Source organism: Hypanus sabinus, chromosome 1 (genome assembly GCF_030144855.1).
Source record: "Hypanus sabinus isolate sHypSab1 chromosome 1, sHypSab1.hap1, whole genome shotgun sequence".
NCBI classification, from domain to species: domain Eukaryota; kingdom Metazoa; phylum Chordata; class Chondrichthyes; order Myliobatiformes; family Dasyatidae; genus Hypanus; species Hypanus sabinus.
This window is the reverse complement of record NC_082706.1, coordinates 119,121,034-119,138,697: the sequence shown is the minus strand read 5'-3', so window position 1 is coordinate 119,138,697 and position 17,664 is coordinate 119,121,034. Positions and strand designations below refer to the sequence as shown.

The 17,664-nt window shown below is 39.6% G+C and overlaps 1 protein-coding gene across 1 annotated transcript in view; it reads left to right on the top strand.

Moving 5' to 3' along the window:
• col22a1 (collagen, type XXII, alpha 1) overlaps window positions 1-17,664 on the top strand; it is a 256,846-nt gene that overhangs the window by 178,505 nt on the left and 60,677 nt on the right. The window contains exons 30-35 of the mRNA XM_059988289.1: window positions 269-322; window positions 410-451; window positions 1,019-1,051; window positions 1,792-1,845; window positions 13,382-13,435; window positions 16,488-16,541. Coding sequence (XP_059844272.1) covers window positions 269-322; window positions 410-451; window positions 1,019-1,051; window positions 1,792-1,845; window positions 13,382-13,435; window positions 16,488-16,541 — 291 coding nt within the window. The remainder of the gene's footprint in view (window positions 1-268; window positions 323-409; window positions 452-1,018; window positions 1,052-1,791; window positions 1,846-13,381; window positions 13,436-16,487; window positions 16,542-17,664) is intronic.

Sequence of the window (17,664 nt, the reverse complement as noted above, 5' to 3'; positions counted from 1 at the left end):
TCTCTCACCATAGATGTCGTCCCGGACAGTGAAAATTTCTTGCCTATTTTTGTTCATTTTAATCTTCATTGAGATCTGTGTTTGTGCCCTGACTGATGAAGACCAGTGTGCTAAAATCCTTCTTTACCACCCTGTGGTGCTGTGAAAAATATCCGTTCTGCAAGAATCGTGTTTTTTCAGATGAAGCAATATATTGATGATGCTGGAGAAGTTGTAGTCTTTAATTTGTATTTTTAGATTATTTAAATATCATGTTTTGTTTACACAGGGAGAAAAAGGAGACCGAGGTGCTATTGGTCCAAAAGCAGAAAAGGGTGAAAAGGTGGGAAATATTTTATTAAAATAGTAATGTGTATTCAATAAAATATTGGCCCATATTTATAGGTGATCTCTTCATCTCCTGCCCTAGGGATCCACCGGACCCCCCGGTTCTCCAGGCTTACCAGGGACGGTGAGTAAGATCCCATCCTTAATTTGTTGACACATAGTTCTCTACACATATCTATAGCTTGGGTGCCTAAGACTTTTGCACAGTATTATAGTAATTTTATGTATTCAACTGTACTGCTGTCACAAGAAAAAGCAAATTTCATGACATGTGAGTGATGATAAACTTATGGAAGCATCAGATAGACATTTTGTAATGACTAATAAACCAACTGTTTAGAATCAAATGACCTCATCCTTTGCTCCCACCAGAATTACAAACTTGCTCTCTGCTTTACATTGACAAATACAATACTGCACAGAAGTCTTAGGCAACCTAGCTATATGTATGTGCCTAAGACTTCTGCACAATACTGTATATGTGGCAACCATTGACTCATACACTCCACTGGGTTGTACCTTGGCAGGGTATTGTACTCCAGTGATGCAAATGAAGAACAAAAATCCCAAAGTAAACATGTCAATAGCCACCAGACCCACAGTATAAAATTAGTGTAGCAGACTGAAGCAGTTCCATGCAAGTATTTGACATGTCAGGCTAAATTTAGTCTCTATCTTCTTTACTTTCCAGGCAATTGATGGCTTTCCTGTACCTGGGATACCGGTAAGCTTGGAATAAATATCAGTTTTCTTTAATAACTTCAGATGGCGATACCACATAGAATTATTCACTAAGACATAATGTAAAATAATTATACAAATGAAGGATGACATAACTGTCAGAAGCGCTCACATTTGACTTTTACAATGCACAATTTCAATCTCGATTACTTGTACTGAGAGCAATTTGGAACCCCAATTCCTTTAGCATTAATGAATCTGAATTTCTAAAGCTACTTTATGTGTATATATTTGCAGCAATTAACTGAAGATGAATTTCTTCATAATTTTATTTGTGAGGAGATTAGGGAGCAGATGCATAGGAACATCACACTACTTCTAAATTTCCTTAAGGAAATATATTGTCATAATTGAAAAGAACCAAAACTTCCACCTAGCAGAATTTTGTGAAGAATGTCATAGCATAGGATCCAACAATTCATGAAATTTATGGTTTATTAGAATGTGCTCAGCAAATTCTTGACTTTTGGTGACATCCACATTCTTTGAATGATGATTAAACAAAAATAAATTCTGCTGAGGAGAATGATTGGCAAGATTATGATAGTAGATCATTCTTAATGCAAAGAGACATTTTTCATATTTCTCACAGCATGAAATCAATGTTGAAAGACTTTTATATTGACAAAGGAGAATCTCTCAAGAAAATAATCTATATCATTATGACCTTGAACTGCAATGGCAAACAGCTATTTCTGTTCCTTTCTGATTTTTTTTTCCTAGGGCTTGAATGGAGAGAAAGGAGAGAAAGGAGCCCCTGGAGAACCAGGAGAGCCTGTAAGTACTAACACTCAGAATTTCTGAAGCAATGTTTCAAATTGTCAAAGCTGTAACTTTGTACAAATAGAATTAAGAAAGTAAACCAAAATGGATTCTGGTGGCTTTGAGTCATAGAGGTACACAGCACAGAAACAGGCCCTTCAGCCCAACAGTTCTATACCTACCAAGAGTCCCATCTAAGCTTTTCTATTTGTCTGTGTTTGGCCCATGTTCCTCTAAGCCTTACCCATCCATGTTCCTGTCCAAATGCCTTTCAGTGCTGTTGATGTATATATTTCAGCCATTTCCTCTGGCAGATCATTCCACAGTGTTGCATCTCAGATTCCTTTTAAATCTCTACACTCTCATCTTACATCTAGGCTCTCTAGCTCTTGATTTCCCAAACCTGGAAAATAGATAATGCACATCTATCCAATCCATGTCCTTCATTCTCCTATCTTCCAGCAGTAAAACACTCCAAACGGCTCAACCTCCATCGTTAATTCAGTCCCTCAAGTCCTAACAACATCCTTGTAAAGCTCTTCTGCACGCTTTTGGCATCTTTCCTTTTGCAGGATGACCAAAAAAAACACAGCATTCCAAATATAGCCTCACAAGTGTCTTTGTCTCCATGATTTAAAGATGATTTTTGAAGACAGTTTCATTAATATGAATGCACAATTGGTAGACTATCTACCCATAGCTTACTGGGAATGCGCCACATTATGTCTGAATGTGAACCCCTCAGGCTATCAGTGTTTCATACTCAATCTACAAGTGACCTTGCTGCCTTCAAATTGTCGACCAGGTGTAAAAACTGGAAGAAAGCACCTGTAAGGACATACTTTGTGGCCGCAGAGAATGCAAAGTAGCATGTGTAAAATGTCATTCTCTGTCTTGTTACCACAGATACATGATTCAGAGAGCTAGTTACGTATTTAGAGATACAGCACAGTAACAGGACCATCCAATTACACTCACATGACCAATTAACCTACTAAACTATACATTTTAGAATGTGTTAGGAAGTCAGAGTACCCAGAGGAAACCCACAGAGCACGGAAACAGGTCTTCAGCTCAACAACAACGCTAACCAAGCTGACAAGATAAATTAATCTCATTTGCCTGCTGTTGACCTATATCCTCCAAACCTTTATTAACCATGAACCTCTCCAAACATTCCATAACCATTGTGAATTCCTGTTCCTCTACCACTTTCTCTGGGAATTCATTCCATATGCCATCATTCCCTATGCCCCTCAGACCCCTTGAAATATTCTCTCTTTAACTTAAGCCTATGGCCTTAAGTTTTACAATCCACTATCCTGGGGAAAAAGACCCTGTAACCCTAATCTTATAAATTTCTCTGTGGTAATGAGACTGTAGACACACAAATTGCTTCCACTCTGTAACAGGAAGAATGCACACATATGCCCTTCCAAGATCTGACAGATTTAAATCCCTGACCATGCATCTGAATTATTATCTGTACTTAATCCCATTTGAACTGAATTCCTTTATGTTCTGTCATTCTCAGCATTTACAGCTGTCTTGTATGGAGAAATCCGAATATTCGCCTTTGTCTGGATGAAAAAAGTGTTTTCATCTGTCCTGCTATTTCAGGACACCATAGCCAAGGGAAGTAACTTCCCTGCATCAACCTTTTCAACCACTGTAACGTGCATTTCAGAGAGATGGACAAACTTCTACTGAGAGTGAATTCAACATGTGTTATCTCTTCTCAGAGGAGAAATCTCCTCAAGGTCACTTGTAGATTGAGTATGAAACACTGATAGCCTGAGGGGTTCACATTCAGACATGATGTGGCGCATTCCCAGTAAGCTATGGGAAGATAGTCTACCAATTGTGCATTCATATTAATGAAACTGTCTTCAAAAATCATCTTTAAATCATGGAGACAAAGACACTTGTGAGGCTATATTTGGAATGCTGTGTTTTTTTTGGTCATCCTGCAAAAGGAAAGATGCCAAAAGCGTGCAGAAGAGCTTTACAAGGATGTTGTTAGGACTTGAGGGACTGAAATCTGGCGAACTTTCTCTGTACCTGTTCCTTCCTCAGACTAAACGTGTACACATCATTCCAGGTGCATTTTGCCGGGGCCCGATATAATTGCAGTGAGATTTACTTACTCTGGTATTCAAGTTTTACAGCAGTAAAGGCCATTCACCTTTTTACTTGCTTGACTTTATTTTTCAATATTTGTGCACCATCTCTCTCTGTAAAACAACCACCTAACTACTTTTTCTACCTAAGTGAATAATTTCTTTTCAGAGTATGTTCCATCTTTTTGGTCCCCATTCATTCATTATCGTACCTATAGCTCTCTGATGCTTACTGAATGGATTATGGGTGTTTTTTTTTCCTTCATTTGAAACATTAAAACAAGTAACAAGCAGCTGAGGGTCTCAAACTGAACCTTGTTACTACCCACTCATCACAGGTTTCCATTGTGAAAATGCCCTGTTTATCCCTGCAGTCTGTTTTCTGTTCTTTAACCAATCCACATTCTACAAACATATATTGTCCTCAATATTTTGTGTGCTTGGTTTGTTTAAAACCTTTTAAGTTGAATGTTTTTGAATACTTTCTGTATTCAAGTGCATCACATCAACTGGTGAATCCTTATCTGTTTGGCTGGTAACAATCTCAAAAGCCCCAAACAGACTTTTTAAATAAAATTTCCCTTTATATTTCCATCTGGACCCTAAACAAATATGAATTCTAAATGTCCTTTACAATTTTAATTATAATACATTCCCTTATTTCAATGTCAAGCTGATCTATAATTCTTTTATTCCATTCTTCCTTAGATGGTGGTGGGAGAGTGGGTTTAGTTTTCACCATCCAATCTCTGGGAACCTTTCCTCAATATATGAACACTTTGAAGAGGATAGCTAGTATATTCACTGTTTAGAAAGTCACCTCCTTTAAAAACCTATTATGCTATTAAATGTTGCAAAACTAAGTATTTTCATTAACACTAATTTCTTTCAGCTTCTCAATTACTTTTGAGTATCAATCTCCATTATTTCCAGAAAGTTTTCCCTTGTTTTCTTTCTGTGAAGGCACAAATAAAATACTTCTTTCATTCTACATACATCAGAAGAAAAGCAGGTGTCAATAAGTTAATTCACCCTCATCTTCATGATGGGCAATAAAACTCATTTTTCTGGTGTTTACAAAATCTGCCCCCAAAAACTGAATTTAGAAAATTACCAGCTGGTGGCAGCAGAGGTAAGTAATCCAGCAGAGTCTGGCTAAATGTTTTTAGGGAAATACCTTCAATGTAAATGATTTTTAACTAGTATCATTTGGCCTTATGTAGCAATTTTGTCTAAATGTCCTTTGAATTATTAATTGTTGAGGCACTTAAATCTATTACTTAATGATCTGTTTACTTATGCCCAAATATGGCATTGTTTGCTATTGACCAGACAAGGGCAGCCCAACACCAATTATTTCATGGAGGTTAAAGTTCAAAATCTAAAGTAATTTTGTTATCAGCATACTTATATGTCTCTATATCCAACTCTGATATTCATTTTCTTGCAAATATACCCAATATACCCATGGAATAATAACCATAACAGATTCATGAAAGACTGCACCAACTTGGACATTCAACCAGCGCGCTAAAGACAACAAGCTGTGCAAATACAAAAGGAAAGAAACAATAATAATAATAATAAACAATAAGCAATAAGTATTAAGATTCTGAGATGAAGATTCCTTGAAATTGAGTCTATTGGTTGTGAAACATTTCAGTGATGGTGCAAGTGAAGTTATCCTCTTTGGTTCAAGAGCCTGATGTTTGAGGGGTAGTAACTGTACCTGGTGGTGTGAGGTCTGATGTTCCTGCACCACCTTCCTGATGGCAGCAGCAAGAACAGAGCATGGCCTGGGAGGTGGGCATCCCTGATGATGTGTCGGATTTGAAGGAAATTAAGTTTTGCGATTCATATCAGCAGCGCCACTCCTGAAGGCATTAACAGAGATTTGAAAGAAAAGGTGAAACATCTCTGAAGGTAGTCTGGAAGGTGGGCTTGAAGTTGCAGTCAGATCTACCATGAGGTCACTTAGCCCATCATGTCTGCTCCACCATTCCATTATCCCATCATTAAATGACTGCACAGGCTTTTTAGGATGCTCCTAATATCATCATGTTCTGAAGGCAAGTAGGAACAGCCAGGAAATGCTTGCCTTGACAGGACACTTGCATCATAAAAACATGCTACGTCCACAATGCTATTAGGGAGTAAACTCCAGGGATTAGCCTCTACAATATATTTCCATGCTGGAGTTGTGTGAACTCACAAGCTTTATCCTTCTTTTTGATAGGTACTATCTTAGAGGGTACAGATGAAAGTCACGGTCCCAATCACTAATTCCCCATTTTCTCCTAATTTCCTTTGCTGGCTGCACACCTGGTTTTCATCAAGACCTGCAGCATAAGAACTCCGGCTTTGCACCCACTAGTTGCCAGATCATTGGTTTTGCCAGTGTAGTAATTAACGTTTCCTGGCCACTTAGGATTGTGTGTTCTATGTTTTGCTTCAGTACTGGGATTTACCTGTGCAACTCAGTTTCCCCAAGTCAAGATAAGTTTTCTAAGTTCAACTCCAGTTCCAAGGTTTACCTGTGAAGCTGTCTTTCCGTGCCAAGATAAGGATTCCAAGTTTACCCCAGTAATGAGTTTTACCTGTGTAACTCCGTCTCTCCGTGCTAAGGAAAGTTTTGTCTGCCGCTTCCCTTTCTATGCTCTGTGTCAAGATAAGTTCTGCCTGCCTCCTGCTTTCCTGCACTTCCTCCAGTCTGCCGTTCCACACTCACGCCCACGTCTGCATCCTAACTCAATCTCTGTGCTGTGTCCTGCATTTGGGTTCGCCTCGTTGTTGCAACAGAATTAGTTATGCTATTTTGTAGATAGTATATATCTCAGTTATGTACGATGCGCTGATGAGGTAAGAATGAACACTCAGAATGGTTGATGGGTTGTCCATAAAATTGGCTGTGGTACCTGGATGTTATTGAGTTTTTTGAGAGTTGTTGGAGCTGCAGTCATCAAATGATGCATTTTCTATCTTACACCAATCTTGAATCATGGAGATGGTTGTAAAGCTCCAGATATCAGTGATGCACCATCAATAACTCACTCTGAGACGTAAAGGCGAGATATCAGCTTTTATTGACTGGACGAAGGAACCAGCAGTGAGTGACCATCATACTACATCCTGGAGACTGAGGCCGAGCATCAGGCCTCGATCGCCTTTATACAGGGGCTTGTGGGAGGAGCCACAGGAGCAGTCAGCAGAGGGCGTGTCCAGACAGGCACACGTAGTTCACCACAATCAGTAATTGAAGCCTCATCAAGTAAAGTCAATGAGCTTGGGAGAATTCCTGAGGCAGAATAGAAATGCAATAGCATTATGCTCACTATAGCACATCTATTGATAATTTGTCACTCAAAGAGATATACTTGATTCAATGTGTTATGGGCAGTTTAAAGCTCACACTAGCCTGATCAGCCTTTTGAACACTCCCAGAAGCCAAACCAACAATGATGATACTCATACTGACTGCCTACATATTCCCTTACCCTCTTCTGACAGTCACCAATTACCTGCGTTCTGCAACTCATGACTAACTGTCTCTATGATCATAAGCCTATACAACAGAAAAGCAGAAATAGGCCATTTGGCCCATCAAATGGCCAATGGAATTATTGCTTGCCTCTGAACCCAAGTAAAAGGTACACATGTAGTCATTCCCCTCAGTAATAAGTATATCCTTTTGGATACTGTTGGTGGAGAGGAATGAGTGAGCAGATGGAAGCCACAACAGTCAGGTCTCCAGAGATGAGTCTGACTCTATAGCTCAGAAGGAAGGACAAAGGTAAGACAAGCAGTTCAATGGTTAGGGGTGCAGCCAGCAGATTGTCTGACCAAGAACAAGACTCCCAGGTGCCAGGGCCAGAGATGTCTCAGATTAAGTCCACAGCATTGCCAGGGGTGGAGAGCCAGAGAATGTGATCCACATTGGTATCATCGGCATAGGCAGTGGTTCTGCAAGGTGATTTCAGACAGTTAGATGTTAAGTTAATTTTGCACATTGATTGCTCGTCAGTCTTTTTTATAAAAAGCATTTCATAAATTGTATAGTATTTATTTATTTTCCCATAAATGCCTGCAGGAAAATATATCGCAAGGTAGTATGATTTGCATCCATCTGTTTCAAAGGTGATGATGATCTTCATCTCAAGCCTGGGAACAAGGTTTGTAGATCCTGAGATGCCTAGTTGCCATGATCTCCCTCTCATCCTCACCAGTGTAGCCCAAAGAAAGCTTATAATGAAATATGTTTGGCACTAGCTTAGCTGCAGGAGCTGCTGGAAGGATGGTCAATGACGTCCAGCTGCGTTAGGGGCTCCACTCCAGATTTCCTATCTGGGTTTACTCCCGTGGTCTTTGTCTCTCCAGAGGCTGCCCAGAAGGCAGTGGGGCTATTTACCCAAAGCTGTAGATCTGGTTCAAGAGTACCAGGGCATGTCCACACGCCAGTGAGCCAGCGTACTACATGTGCAGGGGCCAGACCTCCTCCCCATCCTCTGTAGTTCAGCCTGAGTCCGAAAGGAGTTCAATTTCCGTGTGTCACCAGCGAGGAAGCACTACATGAGACTTGCTGTTGGAGAGGCTGTGTACTGACAGGGAGAAACTTACACACTTGGCTCTCCTTTTCACAACACTGCTAGCCAGCGGTAGAAGCTGAAAGTGAGAACGATGAGCACGTTCCATTACATTACCACACTAGCCTCACCACAACCATTTTGACACTTCAAGGTAGTGTATGGTGACATATACTGTATATACTTTGATTTAAAAAAAATTACTTTGACTTTCATCTCCAGGGTATTAATCTCAGGACTTTGAATCCATGTCACATGTTCATGAGGTCAGAATTAAGATGATGCAATTTAACCCATGGCTAGGGAAATGGTGCAGGATGGAGGGCTTCACATTTTTGGATCACTGGGCTCTTTTTAATGGAGGTGGGACCTGTACATCAGGACTTTTGCACCTGAACTGGAGAAGGTTCAATCATGCTGTTCCAGAGGGTTTAAACTAGAGTTACAGGCAGGTGGGAACCAGGGTAAGGGGTCACCAAGAGGAGTGGCTGTGGGGAAAGTAGATTTAAGCTCCCATGCAAAGACTGAAACCATAAGGCTGTAGTAGAACCCATGTTCTGACTTGCAGATATTCAATGGAAGGAGTACAGTAGTTAAGGCAGATGAGTTAAAAGCATGAATCAGCATTTGAAATTATGATATTGTAGCCAGTTGCTGGAGGGACAGGACTGGTAGCACAATGTTATGGTGTTCAGTTGTTTTCGATATGGGGGGGGGGGGTATTAAAAGAGAAGGTGAGTATTGCTCATCAGAGAAAATATCACAGCAGTACGCAGAGAGGATGTACAGGAGGACTTGTCTACTAAAGGAATATGAGTGGAAGTGGGGAACAAGAAAGGGATAGCTACATTAATGGCTTTCTGCTATTGACCTCCCAAGAATCAGTGAGATTCAGAGGTGCAAATTTGTATAGACATAGCAGATATTCATAAGAAAAATTAGGTTTTGTTAGTACGTGATTTTAACTTACTGCATATAGATTGGGACTCCCATACGTAAAAGGACTGGATGGGACAGCGTTTGTCAAATGTGTTCAAGAAAGTTTCCTTAAAAATATATAGAAGTCCCAACTAGAGAGGGCACGATACTGGATCTCCTCTTGGGGAATAAGACAGCAGGGGACAGAATTGTGTGTAGAGGAATTATTTGGATCAAGTGATAGTAATTCCATGAGCTGAAAGAAGTTTAAGACTCGTTCTTGGGTTGAGATTCTAAATTGCAGAAAGGTTAATTTTGATGGCATCAGAAGAGATCTGGCAGATGTGGATTCAGATAGGCTGCTTTTGGCAAAGGGGTGATTGGTAAGTTGGATGTCTTCAAAAGTGAATTACTGAAATTATGGAATTTGTATGTCCCTGTTAGTAGTATTAATAGGCAAGGCTGACAGGTTTAGGGAACGCACACAAAATGCTGGAAGAACTAACCCGTCAGGCAGCATCTATGGCGGGTGGGGAATAAACCGTCAATGTTTCAGGACAAAATTCTACAGTCAAACAGGAAAGAAATGGGGGCAGAAGCCACAATAAGGAGGTGGGGGAGGAGATGGAATACAAACTGCCAAGTGAAAGGTGAAACCAGGTGAGGGAAAAGTGGATGAAGTAAGAAACTGAGAGATAATAGGTGGAAGAAGGACTGAAAAAGGAAGAATTTGATCAGAGGACAGCGGATCATTTAATGAAGAGAAGCAGGGGAGGCACCAAAGTAAAGGTAATGGGCAGGTGAGAGAAGAAGGGGTGAGGGGGAACCAGAATGGGGAATAGAAAAAGAGAAAAAGGGGAGATATAGAAATTACCAGGTTAGAGAAATAGGTATGTTGCTTGTTCAACCTGATTGTGGCTTCTTCATGGCAATAATACAGAATGTCCTGGACTGACATGATTGAGTAGAAATGGGAAGTCAAAATGTGACCACTGGGAAGTCCCACCTTTTGTGGGGAATGGAGCAAAGGTGCTTGATGAAGATGTCCCCCAGTCTAAATTGGGTCTCACAGATGTAGAGAAGGCCATGCTAGGAGCACCAGATACAGTAGATGAGCCCATCAGACTCATGGGTGAAGTGTTACCTCACCTGCAAGGGCTGTTTGGAGTCCTGATTGGTGGTGAGGGAGGAGGTATAGAGGCAGGCATAGCAATTATCACACTTGCAGGAATAAGTGCCTGGAGGAAGACCAATGGGAAGGGATGAGTGGACATGGGAGTCATGTAGAGTGGAATCCCTATGGGAAGTGGAAAGTGGTGGAGGGTGGGGGAGGAAAATGTGATTAGTATTAGGATCCCATTGTTAATGGCAAAAGTTACAGAGAATGATGAGTTGGATATGGAACTTCGTGGGGTGGTAAAGTGATGAAATCAAAGAGTAATACAGCTTGCATACAGGCCCTTCAATCCACCAAGCTAGTCCCACAGGGTGTTATAAGTGTCAGGAACATGGTGCCAGTGGAATGTACTTGTGGGGATGATGGTAGAGCAGAGACAGCTGAAGTTTCTGGGAATAGTTCACAAGGTGCAGGATAGTTAAGTCCCCTAGAGGAAGAAATTCTCAAATGGCAGGGGTAGGCCACAATGGCTGACAAGGGAAGTTAAGGACTGCATGAAAGCCAAGGAAAGGGCATATAAGGTAACAAAAGTGAGTGGAAAGTTGCAAATAAAAAGGTTATTAGAAGGGAAAGGATGAAATATGACTGCAGGCTAGCTAATAATATAAAGCAGGATACAAAAAGAGATAAGATTGAGAGATAAGATTGGACCACTGGAAAATGATGCTGGTGAGGTAGTAACGGAGGACAAAGAAATGGCAGATAAACTTAATGGTACTTCGCTGTGGAAGACACTAGCAGTATGCCAGAGGTCGATGAGTGTCAGGTAGCAGGAGTGAGTGCCATTGTTATTGCAAAGGAATAAGTGAGGCAATCTCTAATGTCTGAAGGTGGATAAGACACCTGGACCAGATGGACTATATCCTAGAGTCCTGAGAGAGATTGCTAAAAAGATAACACATACATTGGTCATGATCTTTCAAGAATCACTTGATCTTGGCATGGTCCCAGAGGACTGAAAGATTGCAGTGTCATTCCACTCTTTAAGAAGGGAGGAAGGCAAAAGAAAGAAAATTATAAGCAGGTTAGCCTAATCTCTGTGGTCGATAAAGTGTTGGAGTCTATTATTAAGGATAAGGTTTTGAGGTACTTTAAGACGAATAATAAAATAATTCAAAGTCAGCATGGTGTCTGTAAAGGGAAATTTTGCCTGACAAATCTGTTAGAGATTTTTGAGGAAGTAACAGCCAGGGTAAACAAAGGAGAGGCAATAGATGTCAGTTACTTGGATTTTCAGAAGGCATTTGATAAGGTGCCACATGAGGATGCTTAACAAGATAAAATCCTATGGTATTACAGGAAAGATACTGGCATGGATAGCAGAATGGCTGACAGGCAGGGGGGCAGCAAGTGGAAATAAACAGAGCTTTTTCTGGTTAGCTGCCGGTGATTAATGGTGTACCTCAGTGGTCAGTAATGGGACCACTGGTTTTACATCATTTATCAATGCTTTAGATAATGGAATTGATGGCCTTGTGTCTAAGTTTGTGGATGATATGAAGATAGGAGAAGAGGTACGTAGTACTGAGGAAGCAATGCGATTGCAGCAGGGTTTAGACAAATTGGAAGAATGTGCACAAAATTGGCAATGAAATACAGTGTTGGAAAACGTACGATAACGCAATTTGGTGAAAGGAACAATAGTGTGGACTATTATCTAAATGGCGGAAAGGTTCAAACATCAGAGGTGCAAAGGGATTTAGGAATCCTCATGCAAGACTCCTAAAAGGTTCATTTACAGGTTGAGTCTGTGGTAAAGAAGGCAAATGTAATATTGGCAATTATTTCAAGGGGAGCAGAATATAAAAGCAAGGAGATAAAGCTGAGCCTTTATAAGACACTAGTCAAGCCACATTTGGAGTATTGTCAACACTCTTTGGGCCCCACATCTTAGAAAGGATGCATCGTAACTGGAGAGAGTCCAGAGGAGGTTCACGAGGATGATTCTGGGAATGAAGGGATTAATATATGAGGAGTGTTTTGCAGCTTTGGGCCTGTACTCACTGGATTTAGAAGTATGCAGGGGGATCTTATTGAAAGGACTAGATAAGGTGGATGTGGGGAGGATGTTTCCTATGGTGGGGCTATCCAGAACTTGAAGGCACAGCCTCAAATTTGGACAAGCCTTTAGAACAGAAGTAAAGAGGAAGCTTTTTAGCCAAAGAGAAGTAAATCTGTGAAATGCTCTACCACAGTCTGCAGTGGAGGCCAAATCCATGCATATAATTAAGGCAGAAGTTGACTGTTTCATGATCGGTCAAGCATCAAAGGATATGGTGAGAAGCCAGGTGTATGGGGTTGAGTGGGACCTGGGATCAGCCATGATGTATTAGTGAAGCAGATCTGATGGGCTGAATGGCCTTAATGTATATTCCGTGTTATGGTCTTATGGAAGTAAATTTTTAGAGTCATTTAGACAGACTCATGCACAGGCAGAGAATAGAGCAATAATGACCATGGACAGGCACATGGGATTCATTTAGATTGGCTTTGTGGTTGGCCCAGTCACAGTGGGTTGAAAGACCTATATCTATATTGTACTGTTTGGTTCTTCTCTAGAGTTGAATTTTCTTGTTTTGACTGTGTTACCATAAAAAAATTTCTTCAAGATACGTCTCTTATGAATTTAATAGAAGTAACAACTGCCAAAGCACACAATACAAGATTCAAAATATTTAGAGTGGTATTTTAAGCATCACTTATGAAATAGAAACTGGGTTTTACAGTCAACATAAATTGAAATGTTTCTGTTTTAGGGGTCCCATGGAACTCCGGGTGAAAGGGGACAACAAGGAACTCCAGGTTCAAAGGTATGTTCATTCTCCTGTATAAGAGTAATGCAAATTCTCTTTAATGCTGCTCAGAATGGAGAATGTACAAGTTAAAGAAGCTGGAAGTGCACAACTAGTCACTCACAATTCGACATTCAAAAGAGTGAGAAGGCATCCTGCGTTGGTTGTGAACTTTCAATAGACGATAGACCTTGAAGATTTTTGCACAATGAGTATTTGCGTAAAAGCTGAGGGACCAGGTGCTCAATAGGAAGGGAAAAGAGAAAGATTAGAAAGCTGATTTGTGTCAGTAAGTACACAACAGGACCAGGGAGCTAGCAAACATTTTCTATGTTGTGCCAATTTTCTACAATATGCTTTATCAGATTAATGGACTCTGGTCCCTTTTGAAACATACCTGAAACTAAGAGTTAAGTTTACATGAATCACGATTATGTTGGAGGATTTCAAAGAGTATCTCCCTGAAGTCCCTCTTTGAAATGATGTCTTTCAAAAGTTTGAAAATAGAAGTGTAAATTAGTGCTGTTCCAAGGCTATATTTGCAAACTTGCACTTCCTTGTTATTGTTTCTTTTTATTATGTTGTGTTGGTGAGAAATTCACGTTCAAGTAGATAAATATTAGAGATTATGCTTTGCTGTAGTTTAACAAGGGTTACATTATTTCAGATAATTTTCCTGTTACAATTTTATTAAATGGGTCAACAGCAAATTGTCCTGTGGAGATTTAATTCTATATAGATAATCTAAAACCTGTCAATATTTATTCTAAACATAAAGTCTTTAGAGCATCTTATTTTAGCATTATGGATGGAGTTTCCTATTCGGCACAATCAGTCACTACAACAAAATCATAGAACACTGAACAGCACAGTATAGGCCCTTCAGCCCACAATGTTGTGCCAACCCTTCACAGTAACCTACTCTAAGATCAACCAAACCCCCCTCCCTCCCCTATAGTTCTCCATTTTTCTTTCATCCATGTGCCTATCTAAGACTCTCTAAAATGTCCATAATGAATCTGCCTCTACCATTACACCTTACAGCATGTTCCACTCACTATCACTCTCTGTGTAAAAGTCCTACCCCTGAAATCCCCCTATACTTTCTTCCAATGCCCCTCATATTAGTCATTTCTGCCCTAGGTAAAGGTATCTGGCTGTCCACTCAATTGATGCCTCTTATAATTGTATACTCCTCTCTCAAGGGGCCTTGCATCCTACTTCACTGAAAAAAGATTGTGAGCTTGATCAACTTTTCCTCATAATATGTGTTCTCTAATCTAGGCAGCATTCTGGTAAATCTCTTCTGCACCTTCTCTAAAAGTTCCTATAATTTTATAATATTATATAATTTTATATAATATAATATTATAGTTTCTCTAAAAGTTCCTGTAATGAGGCAACTAGAACTGAACACAATATTTAAACTGTATCATCTTGTACTCCACTATCTAGTCACCTCTCATTAAAATTAAACCCACATTTAATAATGTTTCTATTTTTGCCCATAACAACTTCTGAAATGTATTTGCACATCACAGAAGATAAAAGTTTAAAAGTTCAAAGTTTCAACTTATTATAACTCTGAAATTTGTCTTCTCCAGAAGGCCAAAAAATACAGAAAAACCATGCAGGTCATTGAAGTCCCCGTCCCGTCCCCCCCCCCCCCACCCACCACCGCCATTGCATGAAAAATGAAAAAAAAAACAACTCCTAAACCCCAACCCCCTCCAACCTCTCCTCACACAAAAACTAACAGATTGCCCACCCGGACACAGCAATGGAAACATTAAACCCCGTGCCTCCAACCTCTCTCTTGCATGAAAGTAAATCACCCACCTGGACACGGCAGGTAAAACATCAAACCCCTAAGCCCCAATTTTCTCCCAGACAAAGAGACAGTGATAATAACATCAAATCCCAACTCCTCTCTCACCCAGAAAAGTAACATATTCCTCATCTGCAAATTGATAACAAGAAAGAAAACACTGAAAACTGAAGGAGAGTAATATAAGCTACAGTCCACACCAATAATCACATGCATCTCAGAATTTTGAAACATCGAGAAGAGCAACAGCTCAAACTTGGTACTTCTGTGAAATCTTCATCCGCCGAGAAGAGGCCTCCTGAACTCTGGCCCGATTCGGCCACAAATCAGCACAATTTGTACTTTTTAACATATGCAATTGTTAAATTCTGAAAATATTTTTAAGTGTATTAAAACCAATAACCTTTGTAAACATTTGACTACTACAGTACAACTATGTATCTCCAGAAATGTCTGTTTATTTCAGATTTTCAGCATCTATAGTTTTTCATTTTCAACTATTCAAAATAAATGAGCCATAATACTCAGATCCTACCATCTTGTTCATGCTAAATACATCATGCAACATACCACAAAAATTAATAAGCCATAGCGTTATTGTGGTGAACTACATATACCTGTCTGGACACGCCCCTCCACTGACTGCTCCTGTGGCTCCTCCCACAGACCCCTGTATAAATGGAATTGGAGGTACTGCTCCTCCCTCAGTCTCCAAGATGTTGTGTGATGGTCTCTTGCTGCTGACAATGCTTTCTTCCAGCTGATAAAAGCCTATCTCGCCTCACATCTCCGAGAGTTATTGATGGTGCATCAGTTATCAAACTAAACTAGATTTTTAAAAAGTCAACAAAAATATTTTCAGACTAGATTTGAGTATGCTAACTAATTCCTTCATAAAATTTTATAACAAGACTTTTTGAAGCTTTGAACTACTTGTTATTACCATACAGCTAATAGATTCATTTAAACTTTTAAGGTCCCCTCAAGAAACTGTATTGAAGCACTTTTGAAACATTTGTGAAAGATCATAGAAACATTTGTTGCACTGCAAATAATCTGCATTTAAATTTCAACTTGGTGCTAGTGAAGTGAATTTTGGAGAATCTGTGCCAATATGAATAAAGCAGTCAGATAAAATCTCCACGACTGAGTGTTTTATATTCCACTTGTGCATCTGTAAATGTGAAATCAATTCAGTTTTGTTGGAATATTTAACTGATATTGGCTACCTTTAATCGTCAGGGTCGGCAAGGAGATCCTGGACCTCCTGGGATTCCAGGGGAAAAAGGTGAAATGGTAAGTTATTAATTTAAATACTATTAATTTTGCTAAAACATTTATAATATCTAATTGGCCAAAAATAAGAGCAACTCCTTTCTTAGAGAACAATTACTGCAAACCCATCCCTGACACTTCTCCATAAATCTGTACATTTTTAGCATTTGTTTTTATCTATTTCCTTCCAGTAGTTTTTAAGCAGACAATGAGTTCATAAGAACTTGCTTTCTAAAAATATTTTGCCTCAACATCCTTTTCTTTATTCCCTTGTAGTTATATTAAATCCATGTTCATTGTTTTGCAGGCTTCCTGACAGTGGAAATGCTTTGTATTTACTTGTTATGATTTTGAATACCTCTGTTAAGTCATTCTTTATGTGACCAACCATAGCTTTGCCAGTGTCTTCATATAGCTGGTATCTGCTACACTCCTGTGACATTTGATGCATGGAATTAGCTGTAATACTTAGGTTGGTTATTGAGCCTGAGTGGTCATTTATTTAAAAAGAAACGTCATTTTTGTTTTCCTGTAACTCAAGCATGGAAACCGAAATGCACAGTAATTTCCCCACAGGCTTGTCAGGACTTGAAAAAATTTAACAGGTGTGAGCCCTCAGTTCTTGTACAGCCATGCCTTTCTAAAGTGACAAATAACATAAACAGGCATTTCTGTCATGCTCCTAATTTAGAGAAAGATACAAAAGATGAATGAACACTGAGCCAATGGAAGATGACCAAATTCTCATAATATTTAATGAGAAAAGAGATAGTGCATAAACTTTTAGGAAAAACTTGTGTAACAACTTAGTCTCTTCATTGTTATTCCCTAACCAAGTACATCTTTCAATCAAGAACTACTAGTTCTGCAGTCTACCTCAGTTGCCTTCCAATTCAAGTGAAATGTGTTTCCATTTCCTTTTGAATACTAGAACCATTTCAATATCACACTCTGTAACCTTGCCAATTTGCCACTGCAGCCAACTCACTTACTCTAGTAACTGGAGCCAAACCATATCTTTACAGAGTACTTCCTTCACCAACTACATCTCAATTACTCCCATTACCAACTACCAGTGAGTAATCCCACCAAACATTGCTATGCTCAGTGCTATTCGAGTTAAATCCCTCCAAGAGTTGCCTCT